Source organism: Tenrec ecaudatus, chromosome 1 (assembly GCF_050624435.1).
Source record: "Tenrec ecaudatus isolate mTenEca1 chromosome 1, mTenEca1.hap1, whole genome shotgun sequence".
NCBI classification, from domain to species: domain Eukaryota; kingdom Metazoa; phylum Chordata; class Mammalia; order Afrosoricida; family Tenrecidae; genus Tenrec; species Tenrec ecaudatus.
In genome coordinates, this window is record NC_134530.1 from 76,951,487 (window position 1) to 76,969,117 (window position 17,631).

General features: G+C 36.8%; 1 protein-coding gene across 3 annotated transcripts in view; it reads left to right on the forward strand.

The window, feature by feature from the left end:
* OSBPL9 (oxysterol binding protein like 9) overlaps window positions 1-17,631 on the forward strand; it is a 146,897-nt gene that overhangs the window by 101,086 nt on the left and 28,180 nt on the right. For all 3 annotated transcript variants that reach the window (XM_075555882.1, XM_075555885.1, XM_075555877.1), the window contains 4 exons: window positions 9,698-9,793; window positions 10,010-10,057; window positions 11,008-11,037; window positions 11,752-11,802. In XM_075555882.1, coding sequence (XP_075411997.1) covers window positions 9,698-9,793; window positions 10,010-10,057; window positions 11,008-11,037; window positions 11,752-11,802 — 225 coding nt within the window. The remainder of the gene's footprint in view (window positions 1-9,697; window positions 9,794-10,009; window positions 10,058-11,007; window positions 11,038-11,751; window positions 11,803-17,631) is intronic.

Consider the following 17,631-nt stretch of genomic DNA (forward strand, 5'->3'; position numbering starts at 1 on the left):
TTTAAAATTAGTACTCTCATTTATAAAAGAACTTAATAATTCTTGATTTCTTTTTACTTTTACATGCTTCAGTTCCAAAGAACACCATGCAGACTCCCTTAATTCAGTCTAGCATCTTATTGAGTGCGCACTATAAACCAAGCATGCCCTGGGAAAGGACAGTAGTGAACAATGCAAAATCTTGTCCTTTGGAGCATATATTCTTGCTCTGTTTTAGAATATCAGGGTAGTTTCTTAGAACTTTAGCAAAAATGAAGCCTATTTTTCCTTCCATTTAACTTATATTCACAAGTTGTTAAACTCAACTATACAAAACAAAAAACCCCACACTGGCATATTTAATATCTATGGGTTAAATAATAACCACTTGTGGAATCTCCTGCTTTCAGTTCAGATTTTTTTGTTTGTTTTGTGCAGAGTACATGCCATTTAGTATTGATTATCTCTTGGTCTGACTAGTTTATCAGCCAACTCCCTTTGGGCATTGTTTAATTTTAAGTGTCAGGTTGTGCAATACAGGGCACCAAATTTTGTTTTTGAAAACATTTCATTATCAAAATTTTCACACAGTTCTATGAGAATTTTGTGGTTATATTAAAAGTCTTCACCATTAAATAAAAAGACTTAGTTTAAGAATTTGCCTGTTCAATATACTTTTCTCTTATAGTTGGATAGCAAATTTCTCAGTAAACATACTTTAAAGCTTTGGGGCTTTTGTGTTGGGTGTGTGTGTGTGTGTGTATATTCTTTTAAATGGTGAGGCTTTGCTTTCTGCGATGTTGTTAAACTGCATGGTGAGCAGTAATCTGAGTTTGAGGAGGAACCTCATGTTTTCCTTCCATACTAGGAACCTTTTCAGTTTATTTAGATCGTTTATTTAGAACAGTGAAGAAAAGTACAGCTAGTAGTCATACCAACTGGAATGTCTCAGGAAAAGTGTTGGGTGAGTGCCAGCTCTACATGAGCACAAAACAATGCTTTGTTAGATGGAGTGATGGAGGCGGTTTGGTTCTTTATATGGATTTGTTTTGAATGTTGAGTCATGATCATGTTGGCAGAAAGAAGGATGTGTACAGAAACCTTAGCTATTCTGTTTTGTTATACTGACCATTCGTCTTAGCTTTCGTTTGTTTTAGCAGAGTGGTGATTACTGCATTAAGTACTTTTTGGTTACTATGCGCTTTACCTTTTAAATGTTGCGGTAAATTGTTTTGTATTTTATTTTGCTTAGGCCGTGTGTCTGAGTAGTTGCATTATTGTCAAATTAACTCTGTTGAGGCATTTTAGGGTTTATTTTTAAACCCTAACATTTTTAAAAGAATGTGCTTGCCAAAACACCTAAAATTTTGAAAAAAACATTTATACCTTGCAAAATCTCGGAATATTTTACACATTAGGCTTGTGAAATTGAATTGTAAAAGAAGGGTATGCCTGTGAAAGGACAAAAGACATCAATGTATAAAGTTTATTTAAAAAAATTAAGGATCCCTGTTTCAGATGTTCCCTTTCCCTACTGCAATGGTGTTTTATTCCAGATGTGTGTGTGTGTGTGTGTGTGTGTGTAAAGTAACTTTAAAAATGCAGCTTTGTGTTCCTGCTTATCTAGCATAAGGTAAGCATTCAGTGTTAATTGACTTAAGTCTAGTATTTGTTTTATTCCTATAATTTGCTCCTGAGTTCAGATCCTGTAAATACATGCTTTACATTGGATGTTGTTATTTTAAAAGTTATTTGCTCCATTTCTGAATCATCAGGCAGTCTTAATATATTATGCCTTTTGAGGCATCTTCAGAATGCTAGTTACATCCATTATAGAGTCGATGATTATATAATTTATTGTACACATATGGGTGCCTTTGAGAATGAGAGACTGCTTCTAATAGTTTTGCTGGGATGACAAGCACAATCAGGGATTTCCCCATGCAAATTAGGATTTTTAATTTTTTTATTGTTGTAAATATATATATGTATGATGTAACATTTGTCAATTTTACATTTAATATAGTGATATCAATTACATTAACCATGTTATGCAAACATCACCCATAATTATTACTGCTTTTAGTTTGACAAATTTATATCACTTATTGAATAATTTGAGAGTCATTTGGAAAGATAAGCCATCAAAAGATTTAGATAAAGGAAAAAGGTACAAGTCATAAGCTTTTATTGTTGAGTTGTTTGAGTAAATAAATCATTGTATGGAAGCAATAATGTTTTGTTCTTTAAATCAAAAGATTACACAAGAGTGTCCGTATCAGATGAAAAATAAATAATTGCTAAGAACTACAATCAAAGTTCATGTGAATTTTGACACTGGTGTCTGTGTCTGATTCCTGTTTGGCAAAGCATCAAATTTCTTTCACAAATAAATATGAGCAATTCACATAAAAAACATTGAAATGTAATATGCATAAATTATTTTTTATTAATTTCAAGGTGAAAGCAATTCTGTTTTATCAAGGAATAAGTGGGTGTTCAAATACCAGGGTTTTTTTTGGTGTTGTTTATGAATGAAAAGAACACTTCTTTTGTTACCAAGGTAATAAATACTGTGTTGGTTTTGTGGCTAAGGCTGCGTCTCTCTGAATATCTCATAGTAGACTTTTTTTTTAGCTGTTTTTCAGTTTCTTTGATTTATTGTTATTCTTTTAAAAATTACTATTTTTCTTCAGCGCTCATTTACTGTTTGTTTTCCCCCTGAGGCTACAGTGGAAAACCCTGGCTGTGTAAGGTTCCAAGTTAGAAAGGGAGGCAAACCACCGACCGGTGTGTTACTTTACATGATACGATTTCATCTAGCCAGTATCTTGCCTGGCATTTATTTTTATATCTACCTCATAGATGAGAAAATAGAAATGGCTAATCATGTAACCTGGTCACATCACCTGGGTAATTAAGTTGCAGGTTCAGAATTTTAAAATTCACGAGTCTGGTAGAAACCTTGTATTCATTTTCACTCAGTCAAGCTCCTTCAGATATTTTTGGCTTCCTGTTAGTGCCCTTATCCAGGACTTCTGTCAACTTCTGCTTTGATTAACTAGAAAAGTTCAGTTGGGTTGTAATCTCAACGAGAAACACACCCAAGTAAACGGGGTCACTTTCTATGTATTTTACTTACGTTGTGATGGGGAAATGAACTACCCGATAGTGACTAGCGGTGTGCTTACTAATCTGAACATGCATTTTAACGCATGTTGTGTGTGCTTCCATGCTATTAAAAGTACTCACTTGAAGTTATAGAAAAAGACCTTGCCTTTTAAGGCATTTGTGGCCTGCATAGCAGTTTTTGGTAAAATAGCTTGTAGCTACGGTGCTACAAAAAAGGACCTAAATTCTTGGCACAATGGAGCTATGTATGGATTGTGATAGGAATTGTACGAGCCCCCAATAAAATGATTTAAAAGGGAAAAAAGGACCTAATTGGTGAGTTGCCTTAGTTTATCAGGTCATTGATCTAAGTGTAAAAATACCTTCTTGAAGGTATAGTGGAGGAAAGGGTTTAGTAATTTTATGGGCCTAATTTTGAAGTGACAATCCTTAGTCCAATTGATTATTTAAGATTAAGAATCGAGAGAAATTCAGACCCTCCCAACCTCCCTGTACCAACCACTAAATCCTGTTCTTCCCTTGGCTGACATGGAGAAGCCACAAGGACAAGAGAGGTTAGAAAAGATTTCCACATTTTCAGTAGTCCAGGAAAATCACACACGCATACACCTCACATGGTGTCCTGGTCTTAATACTTGAAGTTTTCTGAATATATCTTTTCCTTATTAGTCCAACTTTAAGTCATTTGGCAAGGAGATAAAATGGAGTTATTACTCTAAGAGCTTGAATTTGCTAAATTTAAATTTCTAAGGAACAGAAAGATCATACCTTCTTTTGGCATAGCACCGCCCTGCTCCCCTCTTTTTAAAGCCTGCTAACTTGCACATGTACTTGCTTTTCCTCTGTATAATTATTTTGTGTGTGTGTTGTGTCCCCTCCCTCCTATTCCTTTACTTTATGATTGATGTCAGACTCACAGCATGGTAACTTTTTATTCTCTCTTTTCCTTACCTTTATGGAAGATCAGTACTACACTTGCTTTTTTCCAGTCTTCTGGTATCTCTCCAGTTCTTGAATTTTCAAAAATAATTGTAAGTCATTCAATTGTAAGTATGCCCTCTATTTCTTTCATTAGATGAAAGCTTTATCTGTGATGCATGTCATCTCAAATTGCTAATTGTGAACATCAGCTCTCCAGACACATTTATATTTTACCAAAAATGCCTTTTCTGCAAAGTTCTCATTACTTTAATTACAGGGCATGTGCTATGAAAAATTTTTTTCTTTTAATCATCGACTTTTGTCAGATTCATGCCATTTATTTTTCATTATGAGGTTTCCTTTCTTTGGGATTTGTCCTTTGTTAAATAAAACCTTAAACTGTTATTTTCTTGTACAGTTCTGTTGATAATTCACTGTTTTCTTATTCTGAGCTTAGCCTAAAAGAGTTACATGAAGTAATTTATTTCTGTCCCATTACCTTGACCTGCATAAAGAAACACTGAGTTACAGACTATGTACGAGGTCCTTTAAAGTTTTTAATGTGAAATAAAATTTGATATGAAAGCATTTGTGATTTTTTTTGGACAATGTTATTTATTACACAGCCATAGTCTTTTCCAGTGTACATTATTCTAAAATTTTTGAGTTATCATAAATTATTAATTTCCTGATTCTGATCTCCAGAAGACTGTGACCCCCTTTGACAGCTATCCCTCCACTGTTACTCATCTTCTTAAATGTTCTTACTGCCTCAGACATTGCTCCCCATGTCTCTCAAAAGTAGCTGAAAGTCAGTGTACTTCTGACTGTTTTAAGAATTTTCCCTGTCCTATTCTTTTAATGGGGTGCAGCATTGTGCTGTGTATACATAACGTATAAGTAGTCCCTTGCCCTATCTAAAGTCAGCAGTAGGAATTTATTTAGTTATCATTTGTTAGCTTGGAAGCACCTTCTAGAAGAGAAACGCGGTACTACTTAGAGTACTCGAAATATGGCAAGAAGTCCCACCAGGTAATTGGACATTTTCTACCAGTCTAGGCATTGTTTTATGAATCCCCCGTACAGTGGGCCAGATGCTTTTATCTAGCTAGACACATCCATGTTTTAAACTAGATTCTGTATATACTCGTGCATAAGCCGAGTTCTTCAGCACATTTTTAATGTAGTTTTTGTGGTAAAATTAGGTGCCTTGGCTGATATTCGGGTCGGCATATACTCAAGTGTATACGATACATAGATTCTAACAGTGTGGACTTGACAGTTTTAATTGTGTGCATCTACTTTCTTAAGTGGCAAAATATTCTTAAAAACTATTGCTTTTAGCATATGTGCCACATAAGGTGATATTTTTCTTTACATAGCTGCCAAATTTTATAATATTGGTTCCATTATAATCTTATTTTATGTTATTTCACAGACTGCTTTATCCTGTTGTTCTGTTATTATTTTCCAGACTGTATATATTCTGATAACATCCTATTATTTCTCTACAACAGTTGTGCTTATGCTTTAAATGAATTCCTACAGAAATCATCCAATATTATTAGTGTTATGACTCATCAGTGAACATAGTAAATTAGGGTCGCAGCCTCTTTGCCTCCAAGTGAAAAGTGCAGTTTTTGTGGTAATCACTTTGGTTGCTATTGAAGGACATGGGCAAAAAGAAGAGGAAAAAGAGAGTGAGGGAATAGTTGGAAAGGGATAGAAAGCAAAACAGAAAGACAGGACACAGGGAGAGGTCTTGGGAAAGACTGATTAACTGCACCAACAATTGCCATGATACAAATGCCCTTTGAGCAGTGCCTGCTGTATTCATTCCACACCGAGCTAGCCGCGCTGATGCAGTTCCTGCCTCCCTGGAGTTTTTAGTACTTTGGAGAAGTCAGCCAGTTCAAGAATTAAGATCAAGTGCTGTCAGTGTCAGATAGGGCACATGCAGAGCTGCTGGCCTCTTAGCCTACTTGTTCTTAAGAGCTGGAGTAAGGTGTCACTGTAAGAGTATGAAGTCAAGCATCCTAAAGGATCTGCTTTTCCCTCTCAGGTCCTTTCAAAGGAAGACAAGCCTACTTTTATGATGTTTTAAAATAAAACTTTTAAACACGTTCATATGACTATGTAGTGCCTTTATATTCTGACTGGTAAAACAGAAAGAGGAATCAGTATGGCTTTATGGAAATTTCTTTAAAATAGTATATTTGAAAGGAATAAGTGCCTCATCTCTGGAGATATTCAGGGAATGATGAAATGACGTTAAAGATTAGTAGTAGCTCCTTTTGTGAGTTTGCTACATTGGCCTAGGTGACTTTGTTTCCTTGTCAGTCACAGAAGATGAGTATAGCGAAACTTACCTGAAAGCTAAACTTTATGGTATTTTCTCCTGCTACAGTGTTTACAGAAGTGGGCAGTACCTAGGGCAGGGGACTCGACTACAGAAATAAATACCTTTATTCTTTATTCTGGATTATAGGCTGCAATACAAAAAGGGTTTTATTGTTAGGGGTATGCTGGGCAATTTTTTCTTTTGTTTTAATGAAAGGGAGCAGTAGGTCAAATAAATTTGGGAACCTGTATCCTAGTGCAGAAGCCCTGGTGGTGTAGTGGGTGCTTATTGGGCTGCAAACTGAAAGATCAGTATATCAAAACCACCAGCTTGCTCCTCCATATGAGGCTTTCTATACCCATACACAATTAACAGCCGTGGAAACCCACAGGGGCAGTTGTACTCTGTCCTATGGGGAAGCCAAGAAGAGATCTAAACACTACAATTAGACAATTTGACCTGATAGATATTTACAGAGCTTTTCATCCAGATAAAACAAACCCTCACATTCTTCTTAAGCCCACCTGGCACATATTCGAAGATAGACCACATGCTGGGGCATAAGGCAAATCTACACGAATTTAAGCACATTGATATACAGATCTCTCTCTGACCACTGTGCCATAAGGCTGGGAATCAACAAAAGGAAGATGAAGAAAACAAGAGCAAACAATTGGAGGATGAATAACTCTCTACTGCAAAAGGAGTGCATACTGGCCCAGATCAGAGATGAAATTAGGAAATTTCTATAAACGAGAATGCGAACACGGTGTAATGGGCACAGCAAAGGCAGTTTTCAGAGGCAGTTTCATAGCAATACATGCACACCTGAAAAAAGAAGGGAGACTCATGGTTGATATGCTGGCTTAAAATTTACAACAACTAGAGCAGAGTTAACAGGACAATCCTACTAATAGCAAAAGAAAAGAAATAATAAAAATCAGAGCTGAGATTCAGGAGAGGGAAAATCAGAAAACTATGGGAAAAATGTTGCTAAAAGTGGTTCTTTGAAAGGATAAACCGAATCTACAGACCACTGGCAAACCTAACCAAAGAAAGGAAGGAACAAATTTCAGTAGCAAGAACGAGGGATGAAAGAAGGGATATTACAATAGGGTAGCCATGAATCATAATCTACTTGATGATAGTGAGTGTGGTTATTGATTTGGTCTCAGGTGAAAAACTGTCTAACCTGAACAATGATAAATTTTCTAAGTACACTAAAGATTTGTGGACTACTGTGGACTATTATAAGTTATCATAATGTTCCTCATATACTTCAGCTAACGAAAGGTAGATTGGTGAGTAGATCTCGGACGTAGGTGATGTGAAGGGGGTCATAGAAGACTATTTAGATACAGATCAAGAAAAAAAACCACAGTCAATTCATATGATGCAGCAACATGGAAGTGTTAATTTTGGTGGGTATCATATCCCAGTAATTTAAATTTGATTACCATTATTCCTAGAAGCTTTTAAATTGGATAGCAACTTAGTAAAAGAGATATTAATTAGATTAATTAATTCTATTCAAAAGAGGGAAGATACTAAAAGATAATTTTGCCCCATTCAGATTCTTTACCTCTTAGAAAAATGTCTGAATTTTGCTTACATTATTGTGTTTTTTTCTTTCAAGCATTGTTTTTATACATAATATCTCTTACTTGGAATGACTTTCAGTACTCACTTCATGAATTCTCTTTACATGAGTGTAAAATTATAACAAGCAAATCCTAAGATGCTATGGCGTTATCACCTTTGAATTTTTGATGGGGGTGAAGAGAAATTGCAAGATATAAGTTGAATTCTCACTTGATCATCATAGAACTTGGGTTTTTAAGATTTGGATTCAGAATTTGAGTTTTATTTTAGGAGAAATAGCAATAGTGATTGATAGTATCAGGAATAGGTCTCTAATAGAAGTATAGTAACTGTAGTACTAATAATGGCAGGTAAGAGAGACAAGAATCTTAGAGACCTATTGCTTATCTTGCTCCTGGTCAGACAGCTTGTTAGTGGTTGAGCTGCAGTCTGTAACTCGGTGTGTGTGCCAGCTAACCTTTGTTGTTTTCGTAATATCATGCAGTCTCCATTTGGTGTTTGGAGATAATTGGAAGTGAAAGTGTTTTTTCACAGTGATTAAAAAGTGTTGCAGATCTGAAGTGTAGATACAATGTAAAATACTTGACTTTAGCTGACTTAAATGGAGAGTGTGAAATTGATGGGTATACTCTGGCCATTGAGATAAGGTTAGTGAGGGTCACATTTGAAGGGAGTATGCTGAACCACGCTGGGTTCAGACTGTGATGTTTTGGGTCCTGACTTTTTTCCTGCTCAATTGCATAACTAAAAAATAAATAAAAATCATCCGTTCTTAAGCTACTTTGCTGTTGACATCTAGGATATTTGCTTTTGAGTCAGAGAAAATTGAAAACGAAATCATTTCATTTAATTTTGAACAAAATTAAAACAGGAATTTTGTGTTCTTGAAGCTAAAAATTGTAAGTTACCAAAAGAGTGGTATATGTAAACACTGGACTGCTGAACGAGAACTAGGGGATCCTTTAGATCAATACATGAACATTCACACTGTGTCCCGAGTGTAATGTTCAAGCCAAGCAGTTGGAGAAATTGAAGGAGAAGTGCTGGCTTCATCAGAGAAGAAGTAGGAAGTTCAAGGTCCCCGATGGGGTAGTGGGTTACATGTTGGCTTGTTAACCACAAGGACAGTAGTTTGAAACCACCAGCTGTTCCTCAGGAGAAAGATGAAGCTTTTTTACTTTGCAGAGAGTTCACAGTCACAAACCCACAGGGGCAGAGCAAATCCTGATAGGGTTTGATTTGAGTCAGAATCGACTTGATTTTTCATCATCCCCACCCTCCATTTTTCTTTGCCTATAGGGCCGGAGGGAGAAAAACTTTAACAGGTTAGCGTGCTAAGAGAACAGGCCAACATACTGAGACTCTAAAATTAGTATTTAAAGGGCCTGGAAGAATGAGTTAATAAAATGTAAAGATAAAACAGGAAGGAATCCTGATTGTTTTGTATATATCCTTTTAGTTAAATTATCCCTGTTGTTGTGGAGGTGCTTGGCAGCCTCCGATTGATGAAAAGGGGAAGTAGTGCTAGAAGTTGGGCCAGGAAATTTGTGGTGAATTTAGATAGCCTAAAATAGACCTTTTTGGGGTTGTTGTTTTTTTTCTGGTATGCAAATGTTGTTTTCCCTTTACAGCTTGAAATATCTATCTATAAAGGGATTTTGTGTATCCTTAAATGTTTTCTGTACACTGCGAGATTAATTACATTTTTTTCTTTTTTCCTAGGGTTTAGATTCGGGATTTGTTCCTAGTGTCCAAGACTTTGATAAGAAACTTACAGAGGCGGATGCTTACCTACAAATTTTGATAGAACAATTAAAGGTATGGCAGATTAGTTTATATATTGGATTGCTATAAAGAATAATAAATACTGTTACCTAAGCTTGATTTTGCGCAAAAATAGTTGCTTGATAATTAATGTGAAAATACATATAAAGCATCTCTGGAATACATGAATTTAAGAACTAAAGTTTTTTTTTCATTGTTAATGCATATCTGTAGTCATGTATCTCACTGCTAACTTTTTTTATTCTGTAGCTTTTTGATGACAAACTTCAAAACTGCAAAGATGATGAACAGAGAAAGGTAACTTATGTAATCATGACTTTGGGTTTGTTTTTGTTTAGTTTTTTTAAATCAAGAGTCCTTTGCAGAAATAACAAAGAGTTGAGTGTTTGACTGTTTGATCTATTATAATCCTACTGCTCTCGGGACCTTAATGAGAGTTTTCTGGTAGATTTCTGCTTCAAAGGGTAATGTACAAAGTTTTCACTCACTGCCCTTTGTAATTTAAACTACCAATTTTATTAAATTTTATTGATAACCTTTTCAGATACTAATAAACCCATTGTTAAGAATATTCAGAATAAACATAGTAAGTAGCCACCGATAAAGAATCAAAAATAAATATTGCTTTTAAATAGTCCTCCTCAGCTACCTATTACACAGTTTAAGCACTGCCTTTAAATTAAAAAAAAATTTTTTAGTCAGCGCATTGTTTTCCTCCTTAAGAAGATACTAAAATATAAAATTCACCATTCTCAGGCCTATTCGAACTCTAGTGACCATGCTACCCACAATGTCCAAGGCTTTCTAATTCTTTACACGAGCAGACCGCCTCCGCTCTCTTCGAGTGACTGGGGAGTAGCATCGCAGTTAGCGATTCAGCACTTATGTGGCCGTGCTACTGGGGGCTCCTTTGCGAAAATGTGAGCATTTTAAAAATCATATAGTGATGTTTATAGAGAGAGGTACTTTTTCCTCAAGTAAAAAATAAGAGGTTTTAATTCTTACAAATCTTGAATTGACTCACATGAATTTTCCAAAGAACGGTTAATCTATAAAATGTCTGGATATATAATTTTTTAATTTAATAGATACTGAAATTAACTAAAATCACCTCCCATTCGAGCTTGCATACGCTTACATATAGTAGTGAGTGTATTTTGGCAAAATTCTTTAGATGAATTACCAGTTAGAAACAAAGATAGCCTTTTGTGCTTCTAATTATTTTTGCTTAAACTTATTTCTTACAGAAAATTGAAACTCTCAAAGAGACAACAAATGTAAGTTCCCAACTGATTTTGGGAAGCTGCTGCTATTACCATGAGCTATTAAAATTTTAATTATCTTGCAATTTTTTATCTAGAGTGTTTTAAGAACTGTGTTATTTTCCAAAGAAATTTAAACAATATAATCCCTTTAATTGGCAGACATTGACTTTATGTACGTATCATTTTACCTTTTTGTGCTCTTGTCTGAGGTCTTTGGATAAAAGACAGCATCCCTGCCCAAAGTATATTCTCTCTCTTATCATTAGACAGTGATTCAGGTTTTCTACTGTACTGCCCTTCTGAATTTATGTTTTGGGCTGCTAATGAGTTTTGTATTTTGGTGAAAATATTTGAAAACAGGCAAAACATTTTCAGGCCTCCACATAATTTGCCAGGATCATTTCCATTCTTCATACTTACGTGTTTGGAGTAATTTTATTATAAATTTATACTTTGGTTGCTGCCATTGATACAAGAATTTGGAAGCCAGACTCCCAAGCCATTCTGTTTAAAGGTGTTGAAAAACAATTTTGATGTTACTCTGTGTAAAATAAGTACTGTTTTGTCATTCTTTAACATTTCATAGAATTACTAATGAATAACATTGGCCATTGAACGCTTCTCACCTAATATAAATTTAAACCTTGTACTGTGTAACTTTTATATTTTAAGCTTTAACAACATATCCTATGTGCAAAGATTCTAATGAGTGTTTTGGTTTTGTAGAGCATGGTAGAATCAATCAAACACTGCATTGTGTTGCTGCAGATTGCTAAAGTAAGTAAATTTTTCTTTTGATTTCACTTAGTGGATTTGAACATTTAAAAACTTCAGTTCTGAAGTGTCTGTTTCCCTACTGATCTGTATTGTGAGGTTTCTTGTACAAGAGAACAAGTATGAGATTTAGCTGGTCTCTTCCCTGCGTGTGTCGGCTTCGACAAGAGAATTTCAAGCTGGGAAAGAAATGTGCATAGGTGTTTGAGTGGCTTGTCCTTTCCTTCTGTTTTATGAATTTTTAGTACTGCTTCAAACAGACATTTTATAAAACTCATACTGAAAAATTATCTCAAATCTAAAGACTGTGTTTTGGTGGCATTCTTTTATTTATCTCTAAGTACACAATGGAGATGCTTTGAAATGTTTTCTTTGATGGAGTTTTTTCTGGTGCTGTATACTTTAATGAAGTACTTAAATATCTGTTCTTATTTTTTAAATAAAATATTTTTAATTTTGAGTTTTAAAAATGTTTGGGTATTATTAGCTTTCTGAGAAATTTTGTTTTAATTAACTTAATTGCACAATTTGCTGCCTGAATTTTTTCGACAGACTTTAAGAGTTAAAATTATTTTTCATTATTTCTGTCTTGACTGTACATCAGTGTTTGTAGCTAGTCACTAGATGGCTGTGGGTGAGCAGTTGAGCATCCAAGATAGAAAACTGCTTGCTTGGACTTTTAATTACCACCCCATTTTACGTAATCAGTTGCATGTAAGTGTTTTACTTAGCATTATTAAGGATGTAATAGGACAGGGTAATGCATTTGATTTAGTCCAAATGCACAAGCAGCTTGTAAACCGAAGGAGCTGATCGTGCAGTCACTGTGGATCCTTATCATCGGAGGTCTTCCTTTTACTGTCACCCTTCTACCTTAGCAAGCAGGAGTCCCTTTTCCTGGGACGGCCTCGGATAACATGTTCACAGTACTCGAGACAAAGTGTTGCCATCCTCTCTCCTCAGGAGCTTTCTAGTTGTACTTCTTCCAAGACTGTTTATTTTTATTTTGCAAGTCCATGCTACCTTCGGTATTCTCCACTAGCACCATAATTCAAATACATCGATTCTTAGGTCTTTCATATTCAGTGTCCAACTTTCACATGTATATGAAACTCTTAGAAATACCATGGCTTAGGTCAGTCACGCTTTAGTCATCAAGGTAACAACCTTGCTTCTAAGGAGCTTTCTGGCTGTACTTCCTCCAAGACAGATTTGTTGATCGGAAGTTCATGGGGTATTCAGTGTTCTTCACTGATACTGTAACCCGAACCATGGGTTCTTCTCTGGTCTTCCTTATTTATTGTTCAGCTTTCACATTAGACATCATAGTTTGGGTCCAGGTGCATCTTGACCCTCAAATTCTAAATATTTTGAATACAATCTAAATATTTTAAATTAGAAATATCTAAAGATCTTTGAATATAAAAGAATATAACTGATATATTGGGATATTAGCCAAACCTACAGCTGTCATGGTAACGTTATAGGATGGTAGCGTAAGGTTTCAAGGCTACAACAGATCTTTATGGAGATAGCATGTCTCCCTTTGCTTGAACAATGGCTGGTGAATGTCAACTGCTGTCTTTGCTATTCGCAGCTCACTTAGCCTACCATGCCACCAGGGCTCCTTGAATATAAAGTCATAAGGTAGATCATGCTCATCTTGTCATTGGAATGACTTTTGATTCAAACTAACTGATGCTCATCTTTAGAACTTTCTATAGTTTAACCTCTTTATTTTAGTCTCGTTTAATGTACATTTCAACATTCTTCAGAATAGGTAACTACTTTCTCATTGCCATCGAGTTGATTCTTATTTAGAGGGACCGTTGAGGACAGGGAAGAACTTTCCTGTGGGTTTCCCAGACTAACACTTAGGACATAGAAAGCCTCATCTCTCTCCCTCTGGGTAGCTGGTGGTTTTGAATTGCTGACGTTTGCTATCAGCAACCACCGTGCCGTCATCACTCCTAGGTAACTCCTAGGGCGAGGTAAATGGAGTTTGGCTTTTTATGTTTTTCCAGGGGAAATTTTATTTATGTGTGAACGAAACCCTCAAACTATGTATGTACCCTGAACTAGAGTCTGTTGTCACCATGATTAAAGCATGTAGCTGCTAACTTCAAGGTCAAACACGAGTATTTCTTTTTTTTTATTCCCCCTCTCCCACATGAGTATTTCTATGAACTTAATTTAAGCGTAAATCTTACCATGTCACTTGCCTGTTCACTTCCTCTTCATCAGTGTTTCCCAAGGTGGGCAATACTCCTAACCAGATGGGGTGCTGGGAAAGCAGGTACCTTTATTTTATCCGGGATATGGGCTTATGGTACCAAAGATTTTAATTGACAGGGGTCGGGGATGTTGAGTTTGTTAACTTGTTTGTTTCTGAAAAGGAGGCCGTAGGTCAGATTTTTTGGGGAACCGATTCTTGTAAAGGTCCTGTCACTGTACTTGGTATGAAATATAAAGATTTACATCAATTGAGAATCTCTGCTCTTGCCTAATCTAGTTATTCTCAAGTAGGCCCTGTCTTTTTCTGCTTTAGGATTTGCACCTGGTGTATTTCCCACTCTCATTAGACTTAAATTTCTGCCCACAGACCATCTCTTTGAAGAGACTTTTTCGCTACCACCACCCCACCCCTGTCTCCCTTTCTCCTATGGCTTTATATTACTAGCCTAATGTATATATTTGTTTATTACCTGTGTACTCTTTAGATGTACTCTCCTTGAAACTTCATCTTATTTACCATTGTATCTTCAGTGCCTATTATAATCGCCTATTAGATAAATAGTGAATTTTGAGTGCATTTTTGCTGTATACGTTTTAATGGTTTCGTGGTTTAACATTTATATGTATGCTTTTTAAAATTCTGCCATCTCCATAATAACTTGGAGTGTGATGTAATGAACATCCCAATAAATGAATCTTTCAGAAATCACAGTTAATCTGTGATTAAGATAATGAAGAGAGGAGAGGACAGCATAATGTTTGAAGAGCAGGGGCTCAGAACCAGGTTGCCTCGGTTTGAATCCATGCGCTACCACTTGAGCAGGTGTCTGTGTCCTGCCTGATCCTTGATTTCCTCCTACACACAATGGGGAAAATAGTAGTACTTGCTTTGTACTGATTTTGTTAGGCTTACAGCAAGTATTATTTATAATGCGCTTAGTACTATGTGTGTAATAAAACCTAAGTACATATTTGTTGCATTGAAAATAACTGGGGAGGATCTAAAGTTTAAAGCAACAACTTCACATGTTGATATTAGAGAAATTCCATTTCATGCAGGCCACTATGAGTCTGAATCTACTGGATGACAGCGATTTTGGTTATTTGGGAGGTGGGGAAGGAGGGTTAGTTCAATCATTTCAGAGTGAGGGCAAGTTTGCATCACCTTACAGGGCCAGTAGGAGTTAGTTGCCTATAAGCTTGGGATGTAACTGCGTCCACATGATTAGTGGGTGCTGCACTCACACAGGTCGGCAGTACCCTTCCAGAACTGTGAGTTCTCTGGCCAGAGACAGAGACCTTCTTCAGAGAAATGTGTATGCACCTCCTTTGCCCTTATTTTATTTGAATTAAGCTTTTTATTGTTGGGTTATGAGAGTTGTTTATATAATAAGCTTCAAAAGAGTTCATGGAAAAATAGAATCAAAGATATTAGATGTTTTCCACAAACTTTCTGATGAAGCCCCTTGTATTCTGGATACAAGCCACAAATCTGATACAGAATTTGTAAATTCTTTCACGGTTGTGGGTTGAAAGATCATGGTATGGGATAAATTCACTTTTTTTAGTGTTTTATGAGGGAAGCATCCAATTTCTTTCTCAACCTCGACATTATCCCAGACTTATTTATTGTCACACCAGGCTTGAATTAGAAATTTTCCTTCCTCACTGCATGTATTTATTTTTGGTTCATATGATTTGAAAGTGGCTGGGTATATAGCAGAAAGCTCATTGCACGACAGCGTCTGAAGCTGCAGCAGTGGGCTCAGCAGACTGAGAGTGGTGCCGGGCAGGCACGTTGCCTTCTGCTGTCTGTAGAGGTGCTGTGCATTGGAACCAGCTCGAGGGCACCTAACAACAATATTCTGCCTCGTTAAAAACATGAGGATCCATTTTGTGTATTCTATTGATTGTGGCGGCTTGTTGAGGCTAGCCACTGTTAATCTAAGTTTTATTTTGTTGTTGAGAATATTTGTACACTGATTTAAGTTTCTCCTTGTACAATTCAGTGATGTGGATTCCATTCTTCCAGTGTGTGTGCAACCCCTCTCTCCGTTTTTGTCTCAGTTGTCCTTCCTCAGTGATCCAAACTCAAAAAGAGTCCCGTGTAGTCTGCTAGTACTGTGTACACTCCCGCTTTGTTTCTGTTGGTGGCCTTCACTGCGTGTGATTCCATTCTGCGGGTCCTGCTCCGTTTCTGAGTTGCTCCTACCTCATGAACGCTGTGGTCCCTGTGACCCCATACCCATCTCAAAGAGCAGCAGGCCTTGTCTACTGGGCGAGCTTAACTAGTGACTGGTTTTACGGTGACTTCAAGGGACACTTTGGCTTACAGTGTCAAGATTTTCTCAGAGTAGTAGTTGCAGGGGGCAACTATCCATCCGCCCTGCCTCCACGGCTCCTCCAGAAAGTGCAGTGTATGAGAAACCTGCTCTGCATGTTTCCCTTTATTGAGCAGGGCTCTTTTGTGTAATGATGACTATTTGTTGGGCTGGGACTCCGAGCTGCTTCTCCCTAAGGCCTTCCTCCAACCTGTTTGTTTTCACACAGCCTGGTAGCTGGGTCTCAAGAGGAAGTACCCTAAGACAGTGGCAGAAGTACACTGGAGTGTGCCGAGAAAGAAGCTGCTTAGAAACTCAGAGGCACGCTCTTAATTGGAGCTTGTTCCATAGGCACTCTGCCTAGCACTTACCACGAGTGCAGGCTTCCCGAAGGAAACAGGTCGGCAGGACAGGCTGCAGTGTTTGCACAGGTTAGGCACAATGAGCTACTCTCTTTCATTTCAGAAATCCAAGTTCCCAGGTGCCAGGCAAGGGCCAGCCTTATAAACAGGTCTATTTAAGGACAGGAGTTTTCAGCCTATGTTAATTCTAAGAAAATGGTCTCTAAATTGTTTTAATTAGCCCCTTCAAATTGTACATTTTTGATTAATGTTGGCAGTTAAAGATACAATACCTATAACTTTGGTATTATGTTTAAAACCCAAACCAAAGGTTGATTTCCACCCAAAGGCAATAACTTCCCAATAGTGTTTCCGTATAATGCTAAAGGAAAGATCCCTTCCACCCACCAGTAGTAGTTGTTTTCCTCTCTGTAGGATTTCCCTTAAGGAATCCGTGACATAGATTAATAGTAACTGTCCACATGATCTTTCTTTTGCTTTGGAGTGCTTGTTTAATTTTTCTGTCATTCATATTGGGAAAGGACTGGATGTAGCTATTTGCTATATCATGCTTCTAGCTAATACCCAATTTATACTGGCTCTTCCTGGCTTACAGAGAATCCTCACTGTACACAGAGCAAGTGGGGAGTTGAGGAAGTAAAGCGTCTCTGTGTGTGTGTGTGTGTGTGTGTGTGTGTGTGTGTGTGTATGTGTGTGTCCCCTCTGAGGATAAACTTGCAGAAACCCAGAGAGGCTGTTATGAGTCAGAATCAACTGGTAATGGGGATAATGGCAATGTACCCACATTGTGCAAATGAATTAATATCTGAAATGTCTGCCGAGCCTTGTTAGCTACTGTATCATCATTCCATCTAGATAGCGGTTGTGTTTACTGGAATGAGCACATGCTTAGGAAAACATTGATAAAATTCTGT